The following is a 24,800-nucleotide window of genomic DNA, read 5'->3' as shown; positions in this document are numbered from 1 at the left end:
ACAAGAATGTTAAAAGACAGTGCCTTCATGAGCAAAAGGGGTGTAAATGGCCGTGAACCAACACACTTGAACAGTAGAACAGTGTTTTTCCCCCAGCGAGCATGAGGTATAAGAGCGTGGTGATGAAAAACCTCTAGCTACTTACAAGAAGGAATATGATCAGCTAATGTTCAGGACTTTGTGATGTGGTTGCCTGCACTGGGATTGAATTTGAAGACCAGGAGGACTGTTCTAGTCCTGTCTGCCTTGATGGATCTTGAGCAATGGCTCAAGAGATCTTTCGTTGCTCAACAGAATGATTCGAGGAGGAAATTGAAAAGACAACTGAACCTTGCCATTTTATAATCTTTGGAATAGAGATGCAGTTAATGGGATAACTTGTTCAAGATGTGTATCTCACTGATTTAGTTTGTGTTCCTCAGTTCTGCTTCCCTGTATAAGTTTATTGAAGATGTACATTTGAGAAATAACCCCTGCTTCTTGATCAAGTAATTAGTTTTGCATTCAAACTAGCATTTAAATGCTTTTGGAGGGCTAGTTCCTAACTAGTGTAACATCTATATTTGGGCATATCTTAGCCACCTGAGTGAATAGAAATTATGCTGAAATAAGGATCTTAAAATCTGATATCCATGTGTATTCCGGATGGTGGTCAAAAGCTGGATGTGCTGGCCCTTTGTAGTTAGAAAAGAGAATCTAAAGACTGTTAGAAAAGAGTATAACTCAGGAGAGGTTGCTGTGTTAGTTTACTGTGTGAGAAGAAACAGAATGCATTGTGATTTGAATAGTGCTCCCTTTTTTAAGAAAGTTCTGGCTTTAGTTGCTCCTCTTTGAAGGAGGGACATACTAAGTCTGGAAAGTGGGATGAAGGGTGACCAAGATCTGTGAGGGAGGGGAGAAAAATTCCAAAGGGAGATTCAGCTCCCATTTTCCCCTGACCTGCATGTAATTCCCTTGCAGCTGAGTGGAAATCTTGCTCTTACAGGATGATTTGATACTAATACCTCCAAAGGGAGGTGGTTGGAAAATCTGAAAAATCACCAGGGGAAGAAAAGGTATCTTCAGGGAGAAGTAGTTGATTTGGAAATTGCTGGTGAGGGCCTACCAGTGGAAAATAAAATGAGAAGGGAACAGGCAGCTTATGTATAACATAAGGGAAAAGGAGATTAGGGAAGACTGAAGAAGACCAATACAAGGGATGTTAGCTAGGAAGAAAAAAGGAAGAAAAATGTAATGTACACAAAGGATGAGTGAAGGTGGATCAGACCATTTCTTTTCATGTTGAGGTAAAGTATAGAAAATGCACTTTTTGTCTTAATCACATGGTGATTGAGTTACCCAAGATTAGGCAAAATGTGTTATGGTATGTTTGAAGTAGAAGATGTGAAGTCATGCGCAGGGCATTATAGAAGAGAATATGAGGTGCAGAGTCACATTTGAGGAGGATTTGATAACAAGTTTGATGTATGACAATACCACAATTGTTTGTAACTAGAGGAGAAAAACATTTATTTTAGCTAGTAGTTAACCACCTTGCACTAGAACATATCAGGAAAGTATCCAGAAAAAATACAGTAAACCTTGTTTTGTTTTTCTTTGAATACTTTACTGGTTAATAGGTATACAATGATGCCCATATGCTGGAAAAGACCCTTAAAGAAAAAAGAAAAGAACTGGGACCTCTACCGGAAGATGATGATGTTGCTTCTCCTAAACTAAAGCTAAGTAAGGCAACTTTGTAGATTGCCATGTCTCATTCCAACATTTATCAAAACCCAGCAGTACACGTTGGCAGACTCTTATGTTTAAAATAGAAAACAGAATCTGCATATTTGCACTGACATGCAAAGCAGGATTATATTTCAAAATCATGATTACAGCAATGGTATTGATGTGCATACATGATAAAAATGAGGTGGTGTATATAGTTTGTGTCTCAAAGTAGCATAGAACGAAGAAGGGAAAACTTAGGAATGGTGAGAATGATTGGTATTTAGCCATGTGATGCTATCCAAATGTGAGGTGATGTTGAAATCCTAAAAAGTTTAAAATAACTGAAACTATTTCAACAAAAATGTTGCCAAATTAAGGAGCTGAATTTCTCTTCTGCTCCTGGCGTTTCTATAGGTAGTTTGAGCAATCTTTTCATTTGTCTTTATTGCTCTTCATTTTTTCGTGTTTGCATCTTTTACACTACTTAAGTCTTAATGTACTAATAGGTTTCTTTGTTTTGTGGCTTTTTCTATTTACAACAGTCTAAATTAAAAAAAAAAAATAGCCCCACTGATTATTGCAATTGAAAGTGATATAAGGAAAACATTTTTCTCCGCTTTTAGATTTTCAGTATACTTAGGTTGTATGACAAGTAATGTGTGTTAATGGAATTGCTTACAAGAAAGATACTTCTGAAACTAAGGCTCTTGATTTCCCTGATTGAACATTTGAGATTTCCACAGAATGATAAAGGAAATAGAAGAGCTTTTATTGGAAAATTATTGTAAATCCATTAAAAAAAAAAAAAAGTGAAATTTGCAACAATATGCTTTTCTACAACTCTTATCCTTAAAACTAGGTTTGATAATAGTCAGGTCTTATGTGCCCTTAACATGTGTTCAGAGCTCAGTGAACTGAGAAGATTGCACAGAAAGGCTTAAAGAAAATAAATGCACGTAGCCCTCTTGAGGCATTATTGAAAATAGAAATGTGCAGCTCTTCTGTAAAGTTCAGGTACTAGAGAATTCACAGACTGAGTCTATACAGTACAATAACTGAGATCCTGAATTAATGGAACAGCTCATCTGGTAGATAACCCCACTGGAGGCATTATTTTACATTTTACCTGTAATAATCCTATTTTAATTTGGCATAAACCTTCTATTGTAAAAGAATCTCATAATATTTGGAGTGCTTAATTTTAGGGTTAGTGAAAACCACGTGATGGCTGGATTTTTAATGGCCGTTGAGAGAATTTCATGTAGAGCTAATAAGACCAAATTGATTTTAGAGAGAGGTACTAATCATGTTAGGGAAAGAAAAGATGTTTTCCTTGCTGAGGTCTGAGAAGACCTTCACTTTGTGGCCACATGTGACACATGATTCAGTGTGTGCCAAAAGTAACCTTAAACAAATGGCATGTATTTAAGAGGTATAAGAGAAGTAGCTGCAGCTTGGATTGATCTCCATGTTGGAAGTTCTCCACTCACATCAGAGGTTGGTTCTACAATAAGTTATTGTCCAAAGGAAAGGAGTCAAAGAAGTGCCCAAGTTCCATTTTTCTAGTGAATTTTTTATTTCTTTTTTGTCTGCTCAGGTAGAAAAAGTGGCATTTCCCCTAAAAAATCAAAATACATGACTCCGATGCAACAGAAATTGAATGAAGTTTATGAAGCAGTTAAGAACTACACGGATAAACGAGGCAGGCGACTGAGCGCCATCTTCTTGAGGCTGCCATCTCGATCTGAGCTTCCTGACTATTATGTAACTATTAAAAAGCCTGTTGACATGGAAAAAATCAGAAGTCATATGATGGCCAACAAATACCAGGATATTGATTCCATGGTAGAAGACTTTGTAATGATGTTCAATAATGCCTGCACCTATAATGAGCCAGAATCTTTGATTTATAAAGATGCCCTGGTCTTGCATAAAGTTTTGCTTGAAACTCGAAGAGAGATAGAAGGAGATGAGGATTCTCATGTCCCCAATGTAACTTTGCTAATTCAGGAACTTATCCATAACCTTTTTGTATCTGTTATGAGCCATCAGGATGATGAAGGCAGATGCTACAGTGACTCTTTAGCTGAGATTCCCGCTGTTGATCCCAACTTCCCAAACAAACCTCCTTTGACTTTTGATATTATCCGAAAAAATGTTGAAAATAATCGTTATAGAAGACTAGACTTGTTCCAGGAGAATATGTTTGAGGTACTTGAGAGGGCAAGGAGAATGAACCGGTAAGTGATGTTTTTCAAATAGCCTTCGTCTTATAGTATGAATTTTGTTTGTTGCCATTAGACAAAGACTGAAGTTTTGCGGGATGTTTGCTTTTCTTGATATGAGTGTTTAGAAAATTCTGCTCAGTTAAGGGTGTATTACTGTCTTCAGTGGAATGTAAGCTTTCATTTAAAAACAAGGAAAAGGTGGGCTTCTGCCATAAGATAATTTTGATGTTAGACTTTAAAAGACACACCTCGTGAAAACCACAGATGTGCTAACTTTCGACGTGAAAAATGAAATTAAGAAGAGCAGGTGTTGAACTGCTTGACTAGTGGATTACTCCTTTGGAGCAATCAAAGTTTTGTGAGTTGTGATCATATTCTGGAAAAACTATGAACACCTGCCACTTTTTGCTGTGTTTTAACTTGAATTAGATAGAATACTTGGAGATACACAGGTGAGATCTTGACTCTGAAGGAAAGGCAGTGAGAAATGCACTAAAACATCTGCTAACAGGAATAGGGGTGATTAAATCATTTTTGTTAAAATGACTATTTAGGTTCTCAGAAGTCGTCTTCAAAAGTGAACAGCTTGTAGAGGCCCAGACAGTTATCTTTGATTTTTCTGGTATTTTAGGATTGGCATATGCAAAAATAGTGCTTTTAGGCAAACTGATACAAACTGACAGCAGAGTAGCAGGTGGAGTGTGACTTGCCAGTGTGTCTGCTGCCACTTGTTAGAAATAGGCACCAAAATCAATTGCTAGAGTGAAGCTTTAGTGGATATTGTCTACCCCATTTGTTGTAGGACGTGTGCCTAATTTAATTATGGTTATGATAATCTTCCTGGAAACATTCTCTTGGATTTTGTTTTGTTTTTTGTTCTTGCTTAGTTTTCCCTCCAGAATGTGTGTCTTTTTTTGGGGGGGGGGGGGGGTTGTTTTGTTTCTTAAATTATCCTTTAGGAAGTTATGTGTGTGTCTGAGAAGCCCTGAGTGTGCCCAGCCTGACTGGAACTCCTTGTACATCTTGGCATAGTCAGAGCTTCTGCATCTGTGCTACATTTGCACTGCTCAGTGGGTTCGTCGCTTCTAGGCTATGGGAGATGGATTGGCTGTGCATGTTGCACATGCATAATAAATCCTGCACTAGCATGACAAATTTTCTTCCTGGGAACATTTCACTAAAATTTATATTTGGGAAAGTTTATAAGTAGGAGACATAGGAGTAAATTGCCTCCGCTGTACTGTAGCATAAAAGGATGGACGCAGACTCTAAAGGCAGAGTGGCTGATCTAATGTACACTGTCACTCTAGGTGATTGCTGGCAATTTGCTTGTGAGCTGGCATGTAGAGCTAGGTTACACTGAATAAGATTTTTGTTCATTTCTTTCTCCTTTATATTTTGTTTAAGAAATTTAAAGTATTTTTCATTGCAAATTATCTCCAAGTTTGTCAGTGTTCCCCCCCAGAGGTGGAGCATTAGAGATTTCTCTAAATCAGGGGGTGCATCTGTGTAGCCATCAAGTAAGCTGGTAGTGTTGATTCCTAACCTACCTTTTGCTTCATCTTCATTGAGATTTGTAAGTTCTATAACTGAAAAGCTGGCAGTAGATTTCAGAGAAGGCAAAAGCCATTTTTAATCAAATATCTCTTAAAATAAAAACAGTGCTTGGTTGCTCGACAGTGTTTGATTGGAAACTGCTGTTTTGGGTCACAGAATATCAATCACTTTCATTTTCCAGGACATGAAAACAACCCCTATAACCTCTTTCTCTCTGAAAATAATTTGTCTTGTCGTATGATGAATTCTGTAACTCAAAAACGAATTCAATTGAAGTCCGCTACTTGAAATTGGAAAGTTAGGCACTGGTTATACTTCACTTTCTAATCTTTCACTTTGTAAATACTTCGACATGAAGGACAGGTTTGGTGGCAAGCACTTCCAGAGGCTTTTGTTATAGGTTTAGGCTTTCAGTTTTAAGCCAGTAGCCAGGATAGACAGATGCTCAAATCATCTGTGTCCGTAGAGCAGCGTGGTGCTTAGTCAAAAAAAGAACGCAGATGTAGAGGCACAAACGTTTTATTCCTCTTGAATATTTAGTATGAAAGTACTGTTCAAACTATGAACAAAGAAATCTACTCGTGTTAATAAAGCGAGATGTATTGAACGCTATCGCATTAGCCCTGTGCTGAGTAAGACACCTTTTGTATTTAAAAAAAAAAAGGGGGGGTTCTATTTTATCACTAAGTGTGGTAGTGATAGGTGCGTGTTTAGAATCCTTTTTGACTCTGCACAAACTATGTTTCTGTCTTGTTGTATTGTACCTATTTTTATTCAGGACCGATTCAGAGATTTATGAGGATGCAGTTGAACTTCAGCAATTCTTTATTAAAATTCGAGATGAACTGTGTAAAAATGGAGAGATTCTTCTGTCACCAGCTCTCAGCTATACCACCAAGCATCTTCACAATGATGTAGAAAAGGAAAAGAAGGAAAAGTTGCCCAAAGAAATAGAGGAGGATAAGCTCAAAAGAGAGGAGGAGAAGAGAGGTAGCTATTTTCTTTACATCAGTATGAAATATATTAATTGAAAAATATACCTATGCATATGATGCATGCTCTGCTCTTTCTGCAGCTTCACCTTCTGAAGGAACCTTAATAGTCCCTCTGATTGCCCAGCCAGGGATGTTGTAATTTAAAGTTATGAGGAATTTATTTTATTCTGATCCTTGTAGGCCAAGCCGTATGGCTTTAAGAAAGACACATAGTTAAATGCTAACCTTATGTCAACTGTTTAATCAGAACAGGTACTGGTAGTCTTATTCCAAGGATATTATAAAAGCAAACAATAATTTTTAATACATCTTTCTTTCTACTAATAATAAACCCAGCAGTGACTGTTCCAGTTGACTTTTTGTCATTTCTTTTTTTTGGCAAATACCAGTTCTCTTGATGTTTGCTGATAGTGTTGTCTATGATCTGCTGTTAATGCTGATGTTGAGGTAGGCCTTTTGCATCTTGTGAAGAACAGCTGGCTTGAACAATTCTGTAGGGCAGGAAACCTACTGTGAAGGTCTCTTGTGTTTCACATTCCCTGACTCTTCCTGTGCATGGAATGGTTGTAAAGGGACAACAGCTGTGATGTCCTTTTTCTCTCTTCCTATGGGAAAAACAAACAAACAAAAACCAAAGAAAACAAAACATGCCGTTCTGAAGGCTTCTGAGCTCATTGCTATCAGTGAGTTCCTCCTCTCTCACTGAGGGGAGCCTCAGTAAAACTTACCTGTAGAAACAGTCCAGAATCTTCAGCAGCACCAGTAACAGGAAGGAGAGACTAGGTGAAGCACAAAACATGCTTTAACCCTTCCTTTACACTGGGATTCAGTGGCAGAGAGGGGCATTGGGTATCATGTGGCACTTCTGCGTTGACCTTTTAAGAACAGAAAGAAAGCATTGCTCTCTTTTTGGTGTCTGACTGGATAGCATCTAGTACAGTGGGTTCCTGATCCACAGCTGCAGTATGATGATCTTTCTATATCAAAGACTAATTCGTGGTAATGTATTAAACATTGACACTATCTCTAGATAGCCTACAAACTTTATTAATCTGCAGTAATGTTCCTTCTTGCAGACATCTTCCTCTTTTGGGCTTTCCTGTGCTCTTGGATACACATTACACTCAACAATACTAACAAAACTACTGACTACTTTATAAATAATTATTAGTCATTACTGTTTTAGTAATAATTCATTAAGCCAGGTCCTTAATTCACGAAGAGCAGAGGTATGATTAAAAAGTTGATTGTCTATTTCTAGAGTGCCTCTTTTGTTCCTTAGGTGACTCAAAGGCTTTGGCCACATGAGCAAATTATGATAAGTTAGAGCATATACTTAAAGGAGGTTGAAATTTTGCTACCTGTTTGGGTGCATTAAATGCAATGTCTTTTATTTGTCCTTCACAGAAGACTGAGCTATCCAGCATTTTACAAAAGGGTGAGAGCATTCATATCAGCAGTAATGGCTAATGTGTAAATATGGATGTACTAACTTCTGTCTTCCCCTTTTTTCATGAAATAAGAAGCAGAAAAGAGTGAAGATTCTTCTGGATCAGCTGGCCTGTCAAGTTTGCATCGGACCTACAGCCAGGATTGCAGCTTCAAGAACAGCATGTACCACGTAGGGGACTATGTCTATGTGGAGCCTGCTGAAGCCAACCTGCAACCTCACATAGTCTGTATTGAGAGACTGTGGGAAGATTCTGCTGGTAAGAATGTCTTTGCTATAGGAAAACAATGTGGTGAAACTTGCTATTATTATTACTATTTAAAACTTCCAAGTTGAGCCTTTTCTGTATAGCAATTATTTCATTTACAGAAGTGTGTGTGAGCTGGTGAGTATTTTTCCTTGTTTCTGAATTACTTTGTTCCAAAGAATATCACAAATACAAAGTTCTTGAGTCAATATACACCTTTTTTCCCCCACCCCCACAAATTGTAAGCATCCTACAGAACAGGCTCTTCTAGGTGGGCTGGGCTACCTGTAATTCAAGTGCAGCTGTGTTTATAAGGAGAGACTAAAAGGGCTTCAGTTTGGAGAGAAGTCTGAAGCAGGATATAATCAATGTTACAAAAATCATATAGTTGGTGGGTAAGGTGAATGCAGAAATACCATTCAGCAAATCTTGTGGTACTAGAATTAGAAGACACTCATTGACACTAGCAGATCAAATGAAAACATGATAAAGTGTCTGGGTTTTTAATACAGTGGGTAGTGAGCCTCTGGATTTGGCTTCCCCAGGAGCTTGTGGAGGCAGGTTCAAAAATGGATGAGACAAGTGAATGTACTACAGGTTTAAAACAGATGATAAGGGGAATAGCCAGAGAATAATAGCCAGATAAAGAGAATAGCTCTCTAACACCCCTAATCCAAGTGAACCACAGACAGTGGCAAAGCTTGCATGCTTTCCCTTAATAGCCTGGCCTCCTGACTCCGTTGGATAGAGCGTATTGGGCTAGATGGATCATTGGTCTGGCAAGTTGGACGTTCCTTATGTTCTTTGTCTGCTACGGAGAAAGTGAATAGCACTTTTTTATTCTGGTTCAGTCCACAGATTACAAATTCTTTGATTTAGAAAAATAGCATATATCCCTAATTTCTTTATAAATTGATAAGTTATAATTTGATTTTTTTTATCACAGCGTAATGTGGAAGGAATAGTTCTTAAAAAGCTTGAAACCCTTCGTCCAAGGGTCTTCAAACATCTGGCTCTTCAAATAATCAGGTGATTATTGTGTAGACTTTGAAGCCATTTCAAGGCCTGAAAGTCAGGATTTTAAATAAATTGCAGACTGTATTTCCCATAGCCATCTGGCTCAACAGAACTAATACCTCCTTTGTTTTGCTGAGTCAGGTTTTCTTAGGGAAAAAACAATGTGCAAGTTTTCTAAGTAACTAAATTTTCCTTATCTGAAGCAGTTGAGGAACGTTGCCTTGTTTTAAATGGGTTAGATTTACTCCCAGTATGAATTGCTATATGGCTGTTTAATTATGAAGACAATCTATAGTTGGTTTTGTTTGCTCGTGCAATAGAGAACATACCTTTTTACATCTTCTTCTCTTCCCTTCCTCCCTCCCTCTTTCTTTTCCTTTGTTAAAGGAGAGAAGTGGTTGTATGGCTGTTGGTTTTATCGACCAAATGAAACATTTCATCTTGCAACACGAAAGTTCTTGGAGAAGGAAGTTTTTAAAAGTGACTATTACAATAAAGTTCCTGTTAGCAAAATTTTAGGCAAATGCGTGGTCATGTTTGTTAAGGTGAGAGACTCTTTGGACCAATTTGTTAAATAACATGTTTTCCGTTACTGTCTTGAAGAGGTGTGGTTATTCTGATATGCAGGCATATTCTCACAATACTTTATAAAATAGAACTTACTCCTTCATACTGTTTGTGTTCTTCATTTGCTTCATGGTACATGTAGCTCATCCACAGTGGAGCGGAAGTGGTATAAAGTGGTGGTGTTTTCCAGTGCGGGTTGGTTTGTAGAATCATATACGTATTACATAATTAGTTAACTGACTTTTCAGAGGTTGTAATAGAGAAATTGCAGGTAATTTCTTAAAGGTTCCTGTAAAAGGGAGTAGATAGGTTTGGGGCAGAGGGAAACTTGCATGTCTTGGAGGCTTGGTAACAGGATGAAGTCTTTCATCTCTGTCTCAAGTTTGATGCCGCATTGTTCCCTGTGCTGAACATTTTTGGCTTGTTTGAACCATGTCAATATTTCAGCCAGTTCTTCAAAGGCAGTGTGTTTAAGGAAAGAAGTGTTTACTGCTGGTGAGGACATGGATGGGTATTACTGTCAGATATCAGTGGGCATGGAGCTTATGGTGTTTTTCACAGCTCGGTGGCCATGGTCTCTTTCCCAGTCAAATCTCAGAAACCTTGTAAAGGCAGTTCGGATCTTCAAGTCTGCTTGTACTTGTCAATGTACTTTTTTGGTAGATGAATAAAACCTAACTTTTCTCACCTGGCAACCTGGTGCCTGAACTGAATTTAGCGTGCACTTTCTTCTTCTCCAAAGGTGGGATTTCTTGTTGTTTTTTCTAACTTTTAATGTAACTTGGATGTCAAACTGTGAGAGAAAAACACGGAAGGTTTTATTAAAAGTGTTTCTGATAAATACATAGGAAAAAAGGGGGAGCATAAGAGGGAGTTAACAGTGTGTCTATGGTGTATGTGTTCCTGAAAGACTTCATCTAAAAGTATTTTCTTCAATCCACAGGAATATTTTAAATTATGTCCTGAAAACTTTAGAGATGAAGATGTCTACGTCTGTGAGTCACGTTATTCTGCGAAGACAAAATCTTTTAAAAAGATTAAGCTGTGGACTATGCCTGTTAGTTCTGTAAGATTTGTCCCACGAGATGTGCCTCTGCCTGTGGTCCGTGTTGCTTCTGTGTTTGCTAATACAGACAAAGTAGATGAGGAGAAACACACTGAAAACTTGGAAGACAGTAAGGTGGGAGAAAGTATCCTTCATCTTGAAAAGGTACGCAAGATATTAAGCTGGATGTTGAGTATATTTGGCAGATAAGGAATGATGAAATGTGAGCGCTCATGGGTTGGGTTTCACAGTGTCCTGAAAATTGCATCAATAGATGCAGCTAAACGCAATATAAGTAGACAGACTAGACAAAAAATAAACTATGTACCTATTTGTTAGATTTCTTTTGTTTTACAAAATTTTTTTTGTGATCATGTGATGGGTTAATTTTTCTGTAGCACTTCAGAAAAGAAAATTTACTGAAGAGTTGGCCCTAAGCCTAGAAGATCAGTAGACCTAGAGGTCTATTTTTAGCTCATAGCAATGCTGAAATCCTTTATTATATAATACTTTAGTAAAACTGTCAATAACTAGGAAGCAGTAGGCAATACATAATATTCTGTTATTTGTGACCTATTTATGGTTGGTAACTGAGTAGTTTATCATCTAAATGCTTAAGAATGCTGGCTAGCATGCTGGGTAAAGTGGTTTTGTTTATTGGATTTAGGGGCATCAAACATATCCACTTTATATTCAGAGTTCACTAACAGAACCTCAACACAGAATACCTTGTGCGCTCATTATTGTCAGCTTTCATTAGACACTGAGTAAATCTTTTCCATTTTATTCACCTCATGATAAAACAAGGGAATTCTTTCTACCAAGAGTATGAAAACTTGTGAGATCTTGTCTTGATGCACATTAAGGGGATATCCTGTGTTTTGATGAGCTTTCTGAAATTTCGGACTGGAAGGTCAAATGAGGCACAATGTGAGCTTTGACTGAAAAGTAACAAATTCAGTGGAATGAATGGTATGAACTGGCACACCATACGTAGAATGCTGGTATTGTTGTATATGAGAGCTGAGTCATGAAATTTTTATGTATGTTAATTTGGCCAAATACTTAATTCCTGCCTTCTAAGCATATTACTATGCTTTAAAACAAACCATCAACATAGGCTGACAGGGCTTAGCCAGTTGACAACAGCGAAGCAACAGAACAAAAAAGGACCTGGGAATTACTGTTCTGGCAAAATTACAGCTTTGATTGTGAAATAGCAAAATTAGCAACATACATAGTGGTGGCGTAAAGATAAAACAAAGTGTTTTTTTTTTTTACTTGTACCTGGCATGTCTTTATTTATGTGATTGGTTTTCCTTCTTTTACAAGTTTCTAAATGCGTGCTCTTCTGTAGGACAAAGAAGATGTTCCAGTGGAAATGTCCAATGGAGAACCTGGTTGCCATTACTTTGAACAGCTCTGTTACAATGATATGTGGCTTAAGGTTGGGGATTGTGTCTTCATAAAATCGCATGGGTTAGTGCGGCCTCGAGTAGGAAGGTAGGTGTAACTTCTTTATTTGCAGTTTGTGTCTATAAAAAATAACTTGGACAAAAGATTGGCTTGTTGCAAAAAGTAGAAAAGAGGATGATGGGAAAAGATCTGAATGAAACAAAATGTTAGAAGCTCGTAACAGATTGAGGTAGAAGCATGGCAACCTAAAAAGATGGTGCAGCTGTAGAGTTGGAATAGAGATGACTTCCAGACTGTTGTCCTGTACTCGTAGGTTTTTGCTGACAGTCTTCCTGAGCAACGTGGTGTATTCAGCTGTCTCATGTATGAGAGATGGCCATTCACTTATGTCACTGGTTTTTCTTTCTAGAATTGAGAAGATGTGGGTGCGAGATGGAGCTGCATATTTTTTTGGTCCAATCTTTATACATCCTGAAGAAACTGAACATGAACCAACTAAAATGTTCTACAAGAAGGAAGTGTTTTTGAGTAACCTGGAGGAGACCTGTCCTATGACTTGCATTTTGGGTAATTATTAACAACCTTAAATCCAAAGGATTCTCTCTTTTCTTAAATGTCTTGAAAATCTGAAGTGATGTATAGTTACATGTAGGTTTGATTCCAAGTAATTTTTTTTTTCATATTGAGAGGGGGAGGAGAGATTACTCCGTCCGTTTCCACAATGCATGCCTGTCTTTGGGACCTCTAGCGAGAATTTTCATCAACAGCAGGCTTTCTTACAAAACAGAGTTACATTTACGTTACCAATGCTGAATGTTGCCTGCAACTAGAGGGCAGAAAACTCATTAGTGTCATTATTCCAATATATTTTACCTGGAAAATCCTGAAAATCTGCTCAAAAAGAAAGTCGAAATTGGCTTTGAATAAGAGGACAACTGTGTGTACCTCGTTTTGTAGCTAAGATTCTGTGCTAAATATAGTTAACTGAGTAGTGATCATGGGTTTTGATATTTTGCAAGTTTTCTTGTTTTTAAAAAAACAAAAGCTGCATTGGGTTGGTGTAGGTTTCTCATGGGTGATGTTATTTAATATAGGGATGTCAATTGGTGTATTTTCCATAGCTGAGCCAAATATCAGGATTTTTCTAGACTTAAGAGAATTTGAGTATCCACACTTTTTATAAAATGCCTGCAAGTGTGGCCTCCTCCTTACTCAGCTTTTGTTTTTGCAGGAAAGTGTGCTGTTCTGTCATTCAAGGACTTCCTCTCCTGCAGACCAACAGAAATCTCCGAAAATGATGTTTTTCTTTGCGAGAGCCGCTACAATGAAAGTGACAAACAAATGAAGAAATTCAAAGGGCTCAAGAGGTTTTCGCTCTCCGCAAAAGTTGTAGATGATGAAATATACTATTTTAGGTAAAAGTGTTATGGAAATGAGGCGATCATTTGAGTTCTCTTCTATGTAGAAATCATGGTTGTAGGAGAAGATGAAACGTGAATAATTTGACTAATCACAATTTTTCAGGGTTTGGGATTATTTTGGTTTTGTTTTGTTTTTTTAACATCTTGGGAAGGAGTCCAGATAACATCAGCCTTTATACATCTGTGTTTCAAGTGGGTGTTTTCTTTTCTTCTCCAGGCTTCAGTAGAGGTCGTTATATTATCAGATGTGTAAATCCCCTGGGATGGAGTTAAAATGCCTGTCATGCTTAGGTCCTCATTATGGGTAACAAATAGCTTTCCAGCTGGTGAACATTGATATAAATAAAAACATTAATTTCTAACTTAAGTAACATGACATCCTCCCTAGAGTTTAAATTTAAACTGCTTTCTATTGCAGAAATGAAGAATTTTCTGCATTGAAATCCCCTTGTATCCTAACTCCCAAAATACCAAAAAAAAAAAAAAGGAAGAAAAAAAACCGAGGTCTGACTCTGGCCATGGACACTGAATGATCTCTGCTCAGTGTTCTGAAAGGAAGCACAGACAATTGCCAAGTCACTATTGTTTTCATGTTGTTCAAGTTGGTAGAAAGAAAAGTTGGTTTTGTTACCTTGTTTTTCCTAAATTCACAAAATACCTGACAACCAGCAAATTACTGAAAGCAGTTTAGCTTGCTTCTGTTGCAATTACAGTAGTATTTAGGCATTACTGTTATTTAAGAATGTTAGTTTAAATCAAACCTGAACAAAAGGAGGCGGACCTGCTCATCTGCGTTGTTCTTGAATTCCTTTTATAATATCTGATTTATGTGTTTGTTTGCCCACTCACCTCAAAATATAATATCTGTTATGCCCTGTAAAAGGTGAGTGTATTCTCATCTGCTTTTTCTCTCCCTACTCCACCTTTCAGAAAACCTATAGTTCCTCAGAAAGAGCCATCTCCCCTACTAGAAAAGAAGATCCAGCAACTAGAAGCAAAATTTGCTGAGTTAGAAGGAGGTGATGAAGACATAGAAGAGATGGGAGAAGAGGAAGGTGACATCACTGAAACACCTTCTATCCCTCAACTTCAGACCCCGTTGGCTAGTGAATTGGATATAATGCCTTACACTCCGCCACAGGTAAAGATCTTCCCTAAGAAACCTTTAAAATTTTGTGTTCTTTATTCTTTTTTCAACTCAAATAAACAAAAAAACAGCAGAAATATTTTATCACATGCACAGAAGAGATTTCTATTTCAATTTAGTAGCCTTTGGAATGATTTTACAGAAGAGTTTAGCATATCCAGTATGATATTCATGACTGTAATATTTAAGTGCATTTAAATACTCTTAAAGGAAACCAGGACGTTGAGGAAATCTTCTGGGGTTGTAACATACAACGTTTTTGTATTTCTCATTAGTAGGATTTTTATGGCACTTATTAAGAAATATCAGGTCCTCATGTTAAATATATGTAAAAGCTTTATTCTAATTCTCAATTTACATAACATCCATTTCTAAGCCTTGAGAAAGGCTAACAATTTGGGTGTTAGATTTTTAATGCATTTTTAGAAAATGCTATACATCCTTTCTGAAGGACAAGGAAATGACTTTTTTTTCTGTATGGACACTGAAAATCACTGGTTGGTTTTGCATTATGATTCATACTTGGAAATCGGAACTTGTAGAAAGTTAGAATAAAAATCATCAGAACTTCTTATGCATCTTGCTGGACATCCTAGAAGTCTGAGAATTAGTCTGCTGGTGAATGAGCAGGATGTAAATGAGGAATCATGAAGAATCGTCGTGTGGTTACATGCCACTTGAATGTGGCATGAGTCATTGCTGCTGCCAAACAGGGCATTTTTGTCTGCCCTCCCTCTCTTGCTGTGTCTATGACACAAACCCTGGTGTTTATGTAACTGAGAGGTGAAGCAGGGTGGGGAATTGCTTTAACTGAAAACTAACCTAACAAAAAAGTTTGTTTGCAGCTGGATTAAATCCTTTATCCGTTTCCATCACGTTGTCATGATACAATTGTCAGCATTAAAGAGACAACAGGAATGACCTGCTGGGAGTGGGAGGGAGTTTGGGACACCTCTGTAAACCAGCAATGTGGACTTCTGCTGCATTACATCGACTGTGAAGTTACAGCCTTGCTGACAGTAGAAAAAAAAGATGAGGTCTCTGGATAGAAATAACTGTCTTTGGATGTCAAGGGAAAAAAAGGAGTTGATGAAATTGAAAGCTTTAGTTTAGTTTGACTGTAATTTTTGCCATGTGAGCAGACCATCAAACACATTTTCCTGTGCAAAGTTGTCTTGCTGCTCTTGTTTTTCAGTGCTGAATTCATAAGTAGCATGAAGATTCTTGCCCATTATTACAAAAAGATAGCATATTGATATTGGCATTAACCAAATAATGTAAAGCTGTAGGAAGGGGGAAGGTAACTTTTTATAAATTAAAATATTACCATTGTTAAGCATGGCAGCTCCAGAAAGCAGTTTAAATAGGGATCAGTGGATGTTAAAGATGTCCTCAAAGTGCTTTCTGCAGTATTCACTGTCTTTTGTTCTCCTTTGCTTTATATCTTTCCACACAGAAAGATATCTTTTGTTCTGTGTTTTGCTGGGACTCCCTTGAGAGGCTTTAATTACATACGAATATGTTACATTTTCTGAAAAGTCATGTTGACAGTTGTAGGGGATTTTTAACTGAATTTTGTAATAGGACAGTCTGGCAGAGCTTTCAGACTAACTGTTGAGAAGTCAGACTCAACAGAAATATCCAACCTCTGGGTGTGGGGGTGTATACACCCACCCCCCCCCGCCCACACACACACACCCCTACCTCTAGACAGCTATGAACTCTTAAGTTGAGAACTTGAAGTGAAAAAAATTTTTTAAGAAAACTGAAAGGGATCACTAGCAATGTGTGGTCAGAAGCGAGCTGACGATGACACGCAAGTACCCCTGGCAGATACCTCACATGGCTGATTTTGAAAGAAAAGGCATGTTGTGTCTGACCTAGCATTCAATGCACAATTTGGCTCTTGCAGAGAGATGACTAGCATATAGGACAGAAATAAACTTTCTTCTTTATCCCATCCTAGTCTGCTCTATTGATGTCCTCATTGAAAAGTACCTTTTTAAACAGAACTCTTGGACAAAAGGCATGCATTTTCTTCATGTTCTCTTAAATGTGTGGAATTTTATTTAACAAGTATTTAAAAACAAAAATCTCTACTTTCTTTTTTCTGATAAGAAGAGAAGCGCTTATACCAAACACAAGGAGTCAAGACAAGTGAACATGTAGTACTGTGGAGCCTGACAAATAGGTGGATGCCAGTCTTTCTGCTGCATAGTTTGCTGTGAAGCAAGAAGTAGAACCCGAAGTAAAAGAAGATGTAGAACTCTACTTTTTTTCTTTGGCATTATGGCTGAGAAAAGGCATATAAAAGTGATCTGGTGTTGAGTCTCAGGTTTATTTCTTCTCTTACAGCTTCTAAAACTGAAAATGCAGTTATCTGACTCAAACAGAAAAGATTCTATTAAAAATTGTTATATCAGAGATGTACAATTATGGAAGATAGAAGAACTGAATTCAGAATTCTGATAATTTTTCCAAGTCCTGTTTTTCCTTCCAAACTGATGAGTAGGTTTTTACTTTGGATTACTATTATCAAAACTTTGTTGCAAGCACTGCAAAGGCAAACCAACTGGATAAATGTGTCGCTATCTAAGTGCAGATATATGAGAGGCCAAATAGATCTCTGGATTTTCTGTTTTTTGAATTGGGAACTCTCCATCCACTAATGAGGGCTTGCCTCAGAAGCCAGAATCGGTTGTACGTGGTCTATGTTTCATCTCAAGACCTGTGTGGGGGTTTCTTCACTTCCTCCATCATAAAGACAAACCTTGAAGACTTCCTCCCCAAAAGACGCGTGTTCCCTTTAGGTTTGCAATGAAAACATGAAAGGTGGGCTGCCACTTGAAAATGAATACCACAAAGTTTAGGAATCACCTACAAGTATGCCTGAGTTTATCCACTACCTGGCTTAAATTAATGAGCAGGACTTTTTAAGCATCTTGGTATAGCTGAAGCTTTGTATTTAGCAGAGAGAAGAGTGTTGGTTTGGTGGGCTCAGAGTGGCGAGTGGAAGGAGTGACATGGCCAGAATTTCAGGATAGGAAGAAAAAACTTGCATGAATTTTTTTTCTTTTCTTTTCTTTTTTTTATCCTTGAAATATTTGGAAACAATTATAGTCTTCCAGATGGGAGCCATTTGTAATGGTCAAGATACAAGGAGGAGTTTTGGAGGGTTTTGGTATGATACTGAGGTTGTGGGCCTTATGGCTTAGAGAATGGGTGAATCATTTGGTCTCCTGTGACAAGTATATGTGGAAAGAGTCTGAGAAGTGAGGGTTCCAGCTGTGGTGTTCCAGCTGTGGTATCCCAGCTGTTGTGAGAATAGGTTACAAGGTTTTTGATGGCTGGAGATGTCAAGGAGCTTGCAACAGGAATAGCCAGAGTAGGAAGCACTGGTTGGTTGAACTGAGCCAAGGGAGCAGATCTTTAACAGAACAGAATATTTGTTATTTGTCAACATACAGCTGGTGAGGAGATCGTGTTGTGCAGGTGATGGTGATCAGCAAAATTGGGCTTTGGGTTTTTTCAGGGAGAAATGGGTACTTATGTAATGGCAAATGAACACTAGAAAGGGAGGGAAATCTGGCAGGCAAAATATAGAGCACTTAGGGATGAGAAGAGAGGAGGATGGAGTCAAGAAGATAGAAGTCGCAAAAGTCCAGGAGGAAACGTGGAAACAATTTCCTAAAATGTGCAGTGGCAAATAAAGAGTTTTACTCATGTCTGCAATGTTTCTGAACAGCCTCATGAATGAAATCTGTGACATGGGACAAATCTTTTTCTTTTGTTCTCTTTATGGCCTCCCAAATCAATCACTTATTTGCTAGCCAGCCCAGTCTTAGTCCTCTCATTCAGTTTGGAATAGTATCAGCCAATAGGAAATATTCTTTGTTCTGTTTACTCAGGCTTTTTTGAAGCCTCAGTTATGAGGTTGGCCTTATGTCTGGAAGGGTTAAAAAGGATCAGATTGTTGGGTTTTTTTCTTCTGTGTGCTTTCCTTAAGTGTGTGTGCTGTTGTCATTTGTCAGTAGGAGGTGCCCATCTCTTTAGGGGCTGTAAGTTTGGATGGTCCTTGTACAAATGTATACAAGAGAAATGTGGGAACACTTTTAAATACTATTTCTTATGACTTTGGATTTTGTATGTTGAGAAGCTTCTCTTTTGTACACTTGTGGTCATAACTGCTTTTTCTCACAGTCCACTCCCAAGTCTGTTAAGGGCAGCACCAAGAAGGAGGGATCAAAAAGGAAGATCAACATGAGTGGTTACATCTTATTTAGCAGCGAGATGAGAGCTGTAATTAAAGCTCAGCACCCAGACTACTCCTTTGGAGAGCTCAGCAGACTTGTAGGAACTGAATGGAGAAACCTGGAAGCAACCAAGAAAGCGGAATATGAAGGTAAATAAAAACTAAAATTATAAACTCCTTCTGCTTTTTTCTTTCTAAATATGTTCATTACTTTTATTCAGATGGCAGGTTTAATAAAAGAAGATATTTATATTTGTGTTCTGGATGTACCTTAAAGAGAAGTTCATATTAAGAGATGACTGAAGAGGAGCAAAGGCTATATTTGTTATGTAGTTCGCTGTGTCAGTATGAGAACTGATTATTTAAAAGTCTTTGCCACAGGTAACTGTCAACAAAGGCAAAGAAAATGGGGGAAAAAACAGAAGTAAAGGGGCATGGAGGGAAATTGCTGGAAGTCACCTGGAAAAATTGCCTGTGAAAGTTTCCTTAAAGGAGGACTGGGGGGAGGCAAGAAAGGGAGTTTTGGACAAGAAGCAAGAAGCTCCTCAGAGCTGAGGCAGGTAAGGGAGCATGCAGTGGAGCAGGAAAAAGTTCTTTGATTAACTGAACTCAGATTCTTAAAAAGTTTTAGTAGAATAAAATCAAGGATACATCATCTGTTACAATACTGGGAATATGACCTGTTGTTCAGTCTCAGTATTATTTAAGAGTTGTAACTAATTTTGTTGAGAGATCTCATATCCTTAGTAAGCCTAGAAAACTATCATAGGCAGGAGATACTTTAGAAGGACCTTTCTTTCTTTCTTTCTTTCTTTCTTTCTTTCTTTTTCTTTCTTTCCTACTGATATTGATCATTGTGCTTCAACTTTTTTTGATCAAAATCAAAAGACAGTTGATCTTTAAAAGCAGTCCCTATCCAAACCAAATACGTTGGCTTAACATCTAGACTTATTGCTATAGTTCATAATGTGTCAACATTTCCAATATAAAGCCCTTTTTTTTTTCAGGCAATTGTTGCAATTTTATTGGAAGAAAATGCTACTTTGGATAGGAAAGTTTCAACACTCTAGAAAGTTATTGCCTGCTTAAGTTATACATTTGCTTTTAAAACTGAAATTTGGTAGCTTTTTTGCATACTCATAACTTAAAGGCAGCTTTGATCTTCAGACTAGAAGTTTGCATGCTATCACTTTCCACCCTCGGCCTCCTCAGCCCTTTCTGAATTTGCAGTAGTACCTCTTGGCAGCTCTGGAGAGTAATACAGCACCCCTCCGCTGTGTGTGAATTTTCTTTGCAACCGCTGTGAAGGGAAATGGTAATGCTCTTTCTCTGTGAAAATACTATAGCCTTTTTTTTTCCTGTTGCAGTTTCCTTTTACATCATTCTAGGTGCGCATGATATCTTTTTGTTGACAGGTCCCTCCTTACGGCCTAACCCTCAAGCAGTAGGACGGCTAGCGCGTCATCACTTCGTAGCTTAGAGCAGCTTGACGTCTTGCACTGGAAGACATGGCTGTAATGTAACAGTAGCAACAGTGTCTGTCCACTGTGTTTATGATTGCCTAAGTGCTTCCTTTTTAATCCTCTTTCTCACTTAAAATTTTCCAAAGCTTTTGAGTTTTGAACTGCAGTTTCTCAGGCTTGTTGTCTGCCGAGAACCAGACTTGCTTTTATTTGCTTTTGAGCGATTGGGGTGGGGTTACATCTCTATGAAAAAATGCCTTTCCGTGTTTTGGTGAAATGTAGTTTGCGTTTTAGATCCATTTTGACCTATTGAAAATTGCACTTGGTATATATGCAGGATAATAGTTGATTTTTTAGCAGTAGCCAAAGAACAGACTGCTTTGGAAAGGCCTGCATGATTAACTCCTCAAAATAAAGTAAAATAATGCACGGAGATTGAGGCAAAAGCCTGTTTTAAGGAAAAGCTATGGTCAAAGCAGCAGGTCTCCTTTCTGTCTTTTAAGATGTGTTGGGAATGTCCTTTGAGTGATTTCAAGCGCTGTCCTAAATAAATCACTTGGGATGAGATTCACTGAGGTGAATGCTCAAGACTGAACTTCTTGACCCCCTCCACTGTTCCCTTTTGGCGGTGTTATAAGTTTCATCTGTTAGTTCTGTGCCAGCCAAGACATGGAGAGAGACTAGGTAAAACTCAGGTTTTGTCCTATGCTAGGTCCTTCTTCAAGGCTCAGCACTCCAAACTGATAAAACTGAATGCTTAAGAGTCATTTCTCATTCATCAGAGAGTCTCCAGAACTTTTGCATAACTTTTTTTTTTTTTTTTTTTTTTTTTTTTTTTTGGACTGGCCAAAAGTAGGTATAGTCAGAACAGCTATTTTGTCTTTTCCCTAAACACTTGCTCTGCTCTGAAGAGGATTATTTCATTTTTCTACCTCAGGATCTGCCATATCTTGTGTATTTTGTGCTCAGTCATTTATGAGTTGCCTGTAGTAAATTTAGGAATTTCTATGCGTCGTCATCTCTTCCTGAAATGACAGAAATGAAAAGGACGGAAGGAAATGCCTTTAAAATTGGAACTGATCTTTCAGTGTACGGATATAGTTCTAGAAGCTGCACAGACAGCTCCTACAGGAGACAAATGTTTGATACGCATTTGAAGTCATATACTAGGGAAAGCTGGTAACATTGGCAGGATGCATAATTTAATCTCCTTGGTGAACTTCTTAGCCTTGTTTGACAGAGGACCTAGATTGCTGTTTTGGTGGCAGTTTGCATCTTTCACCAACTGCAAGAAAACTTCTAGCCCTGCATTCACTGTTACTAAAACTTGCTGGAGATGTATGCTGCATTCATTTATTCTTTGTTGTTCCTCATTGCTTTCAGTAGGATATAATGTTCAGAGTGAACAAACCAGTAACTTGCATGCCCCAAAAGCACCCTGAGTGGGCATCGGGTTTAGCTCCTTTTTTGTTTGGTTGGTTTTGTTTTTCTTCTTTCTTCTTCCCATGACCCCTTGCCCGTCCCTTAATATCAAATTCTCTGGTCAGATGCCCCTGCAAGTAGATCTTTTATTCTTGCGGTCGCAGTGAGAAACTTGATTGAGATAATGACCAGATTCATCATACCAAGGACACACATGACCTCCACTGAGCAGCACAATGTGAGTTAGACATCTTCAGCAAAAAAGGAAAAAAGAGCTCGAGAGGGACCAGAATGGGGGAAAATGACAGAGAGGGGCAGAGAAAATATTTTTTTGGTTCATCAAACTGCTGCTTGTTATGTTCCAAACACTACGGGCTTATCCCCACTAGGGAAACGTTGCAAATGCTTCCCAGCTTTGCCACCGCTTTTCAGCTGCATCAGTAGTAAAAATATGGGTAGCCCGAGAATAAGTGGGCCACCGACGGGCCCAGATACCTGCTATTTGCATCTTGCTTTAGGGCCTGTCTCGTAGACACGGTGCTTAAAATTCCCGCAGCAGCTGGCGGCATCTCTACCAGCGAGCTGCCGGCCTCTGCTCTGACTGGTTTGGCTGAGCCAGCGGTGTTGAAAGGAACGTTTTGCCATGTTTTCCTAATGTGGACTGAGCCTAGTGCTGGACTGCTGCTTCATGTTGGTAACACTGGTGTTATTATCCAATTTGCCTTCTGACTTTTTAAATTAAAAAAAAAAAAAAAAAAAAAAACTTTGTGGAATATTTTTCAGGAAAGGTTTTTGACAAGTCTTAGCTGCAGCCACATGCAATCAAATTATATGCTGTATAAGAAGATTGATCCGTTCTACTTTATATTTGACTAAACTATGCCAGTGTTTTACTAGTCCTTTTGAAATGAACAGATAATATTTTTGAAATTCTGGGTTACAAAGCAGAACTGAAAATCTAAAATACTTTTACAGAGCGGGCAGCTAAAGTTGCTGAGCAGCAGGAGAGAGAGCGAGCAGCACAGCAACAGCAGCAGAATCCCTCCCCCCGGGCAGGCACTCCTGTCGGGGCTCTTATGGGGGTGGTGCCGCCACCAACACCAATGGGAATGCTCAATCAGCAGTTGACACCTGTTGCAGGTAAAACGTAGGAGCTACGACCATTTTTTCCTCATCCACTATATCAACCCCCTTCATACTCTGAACACTCTCTTGGGTCACGTTGGTCTTACTGAAGAAAAAGCTCGGCCTCTTCAGCCTTTCTTCATAATCAGTGTGCATAAGCGCAGGAGTAGCCTGATGTTCCCACGTTACTTGATCCAGTAGCCTGGTGAAAACGCCGCGAGAAAGGCTTCGCCTTGTGCAGGAGTCCTGTTCTCTTTGTGTGCAGTTGTATTTATTCGCTCCACTTTGCAGAGGTCCCGTTGAGCCCTGCTACGGCAGGAAGGGAGAGCTCTGTATGTTCTTCTAGTGCATGCATCATCAGTGGAAGGGGTAAAGCAAGAGACTTTTTTTTTTCTTTTTCTTTCTTTCTTTCTTTTTTTTTTAATTGTCAGGGATATGAAAAATAAACAGAATCCGAACTGAATTTTAAATCCCAGCATGAGTTTACAGAATTGCAGATTAGCTACTAGTAAGCAGAACAGACCAGGAGTTAGTATCATTATGAAGACAAACATGAAATCCCAACATGGCCGTTTTTATCAAGTGATTTTCAGGATAGAACTGAGCTATGAGAACTTTTCCACAAGACCCTTGTTACTAGGGGTTGTGCTTGTTACCAGCCGTAATCCAGCTTAGTTCATAGGGACTATGCCCAGAATAAGTATTTCCAGGATCAGATGTGCAGAGCAGGCAGTGCACCGGAGGATCTTTAGTAGGAGCCAGCCTTATATCTGTGAGAAAATGTACTAGATAGGACATAATCAAGTTATTTTTCTTACTCCATTTCTGATTTTATAACAGGTTATCTAGATGATGTTACTTCAGTAAGGTCAAAATAGTGCCGAGTATGTAAAAAAAATGCATATTGGGGGGGTGTTTGGTTTGGGAGGTCTTGGTTTTTGTTTTTTCCCCTGTAAGGCATTCCAGTTAGTCCATTTATTTTGTCGTTTTGCTTTCCCATCTCACAGGCTCTGGCCCTACTTTGAGCTGACAGCTTGAAGTGTTTCCCATCATGATCTCTAAATGCCTTTTCAGTAAATAGACTGCATGGATGTTTAAAGTGAAGGCATAGTTTGTTCTTGGTTTGTGGTCTCCAGGTCACAGAAGCATTTGTTTACGCTGAATTGCCTTTAAAAAAAAAAAATTGTTTGCAAACCTAGCAGATTTGTCTTGCATTGTGATAATTTTCTTCCAAACTGTTTGCAGTTGTTTTGTGTGTGTGTACATATATATACATACATATGTGTGAGTGTACATATATATTTATATTAAAATAATATTTCTCCAGTACTGCTTTTTTGTGAGTAATGTACTTCAATCAAGAAAACCGAGGAATGTCATTTTATATATTTTTTTTAATTTTTATTTTTTTAAATGAGATCACTTTTCCAATTTTTTGTAGGTAGCGGTTGATAGGCAATAATCTGTATTATTAATCCTTTCTTAAAACTTTTCCAAAAATGTGCCTTCTGCACTTTATATGTGCTAACTTCCTTCTTGCGGCAGCCTTCTCCAAAGCAAGCTTGTGTTTCAGACCATCATCTTATAATTGAAGCAGTCAGAAATTCAGGTCTTTTTAGTTTGTCATTGTGAAACACTTCCTTAGGGTGGATGGTCAGATTGATCTATATAAACTTCCTATTTTTGTGGCCCATTTGAAAAACACAGTCTTCCTTCTTTTGGTCTCCACCAGTCT

At 38.3% G+C, this 24,800-nt stretch overlaps 1 protein-coding gene across 12 annotated transcripts in view; it reads left to right on the top strand.

Moving 5' to 3' along the window:
* Positions 1-24,800, top strand: part of PBRM1 (polybromo 1) — a 64,565-nt gene that overhangs the window by 30,547 nt on the left and 9,218 nt on the right. For 6 of the 12 annotated variants that reach the window (XM_067303224.1, XM_067303223.1, XM_067303227.1 and 3 more), the window contains 12 exons: positions 1,620-1,725; positions 3,311-3,953; positions 6,277-6,488; positions 8,017-8,202; positions 9,595-9,752; positions 10,718-10,984; positions 12,177-12,322; positions 12,645-12,802; positions 13,467-13,650; positions 14,587-14,797; positions 19,004-19,205; positions 22,916-23,080. In XM_067303224.1, coding sequence (XP_067159325.1) covers positions 1,620-1,725; positions 3,311-3,953; positions 6,277-6,488; positions 8,017-8,202; positions 9,595-9,752; positions 10,718-10,984; positions 12,177-12,322; positions 12,645-12,802; positions 13,467-13,650; positions 14,587-14,797; positions 19,004-19,205; positions 22,916-23,080 — 2,638 coding nt within the window. The remainder of the gene's footprint in view (positions 1-1,619; positions 1,726-3,310; positions 3,954-6,276; positions 6,489-8,016; positions 8,203-9,594; positions 9,753-10,717; positions 10,985-12,176; positions 12,323-12,644; positions 12,803-13,466; positions 13,651-14,586; positions 14,798-19,003; positions 19,206-22,915; positions 23,081-24,800) is intronic. The other 6 variants (XM_067303233.1, XM_067303232.1, XM_067303229.1 and 3 more) reach the window with 1 other exon arrangement.

The sequence above is a fragment of the Apteryx mantelli genome, chromosome 12 (genome assembly GCF_036417845.1).
Source record: "Apteryx mantelli isolate bAptMan1 chromosome 12, bAptMan1.hap1, whole genome shotgun sequence".
Taxonomy (NCBI): Eukaryota; Metazoa; Chordata; class Aves; order Apterygiformes; family Apterygidae; genus Apteryx; species Apteryx mantelli.
The sequence above is the reverse complement of the archived record's forward strand: the minus strand, read 5'-3'. Positions and strand labels throughout refer to the sequence as shown.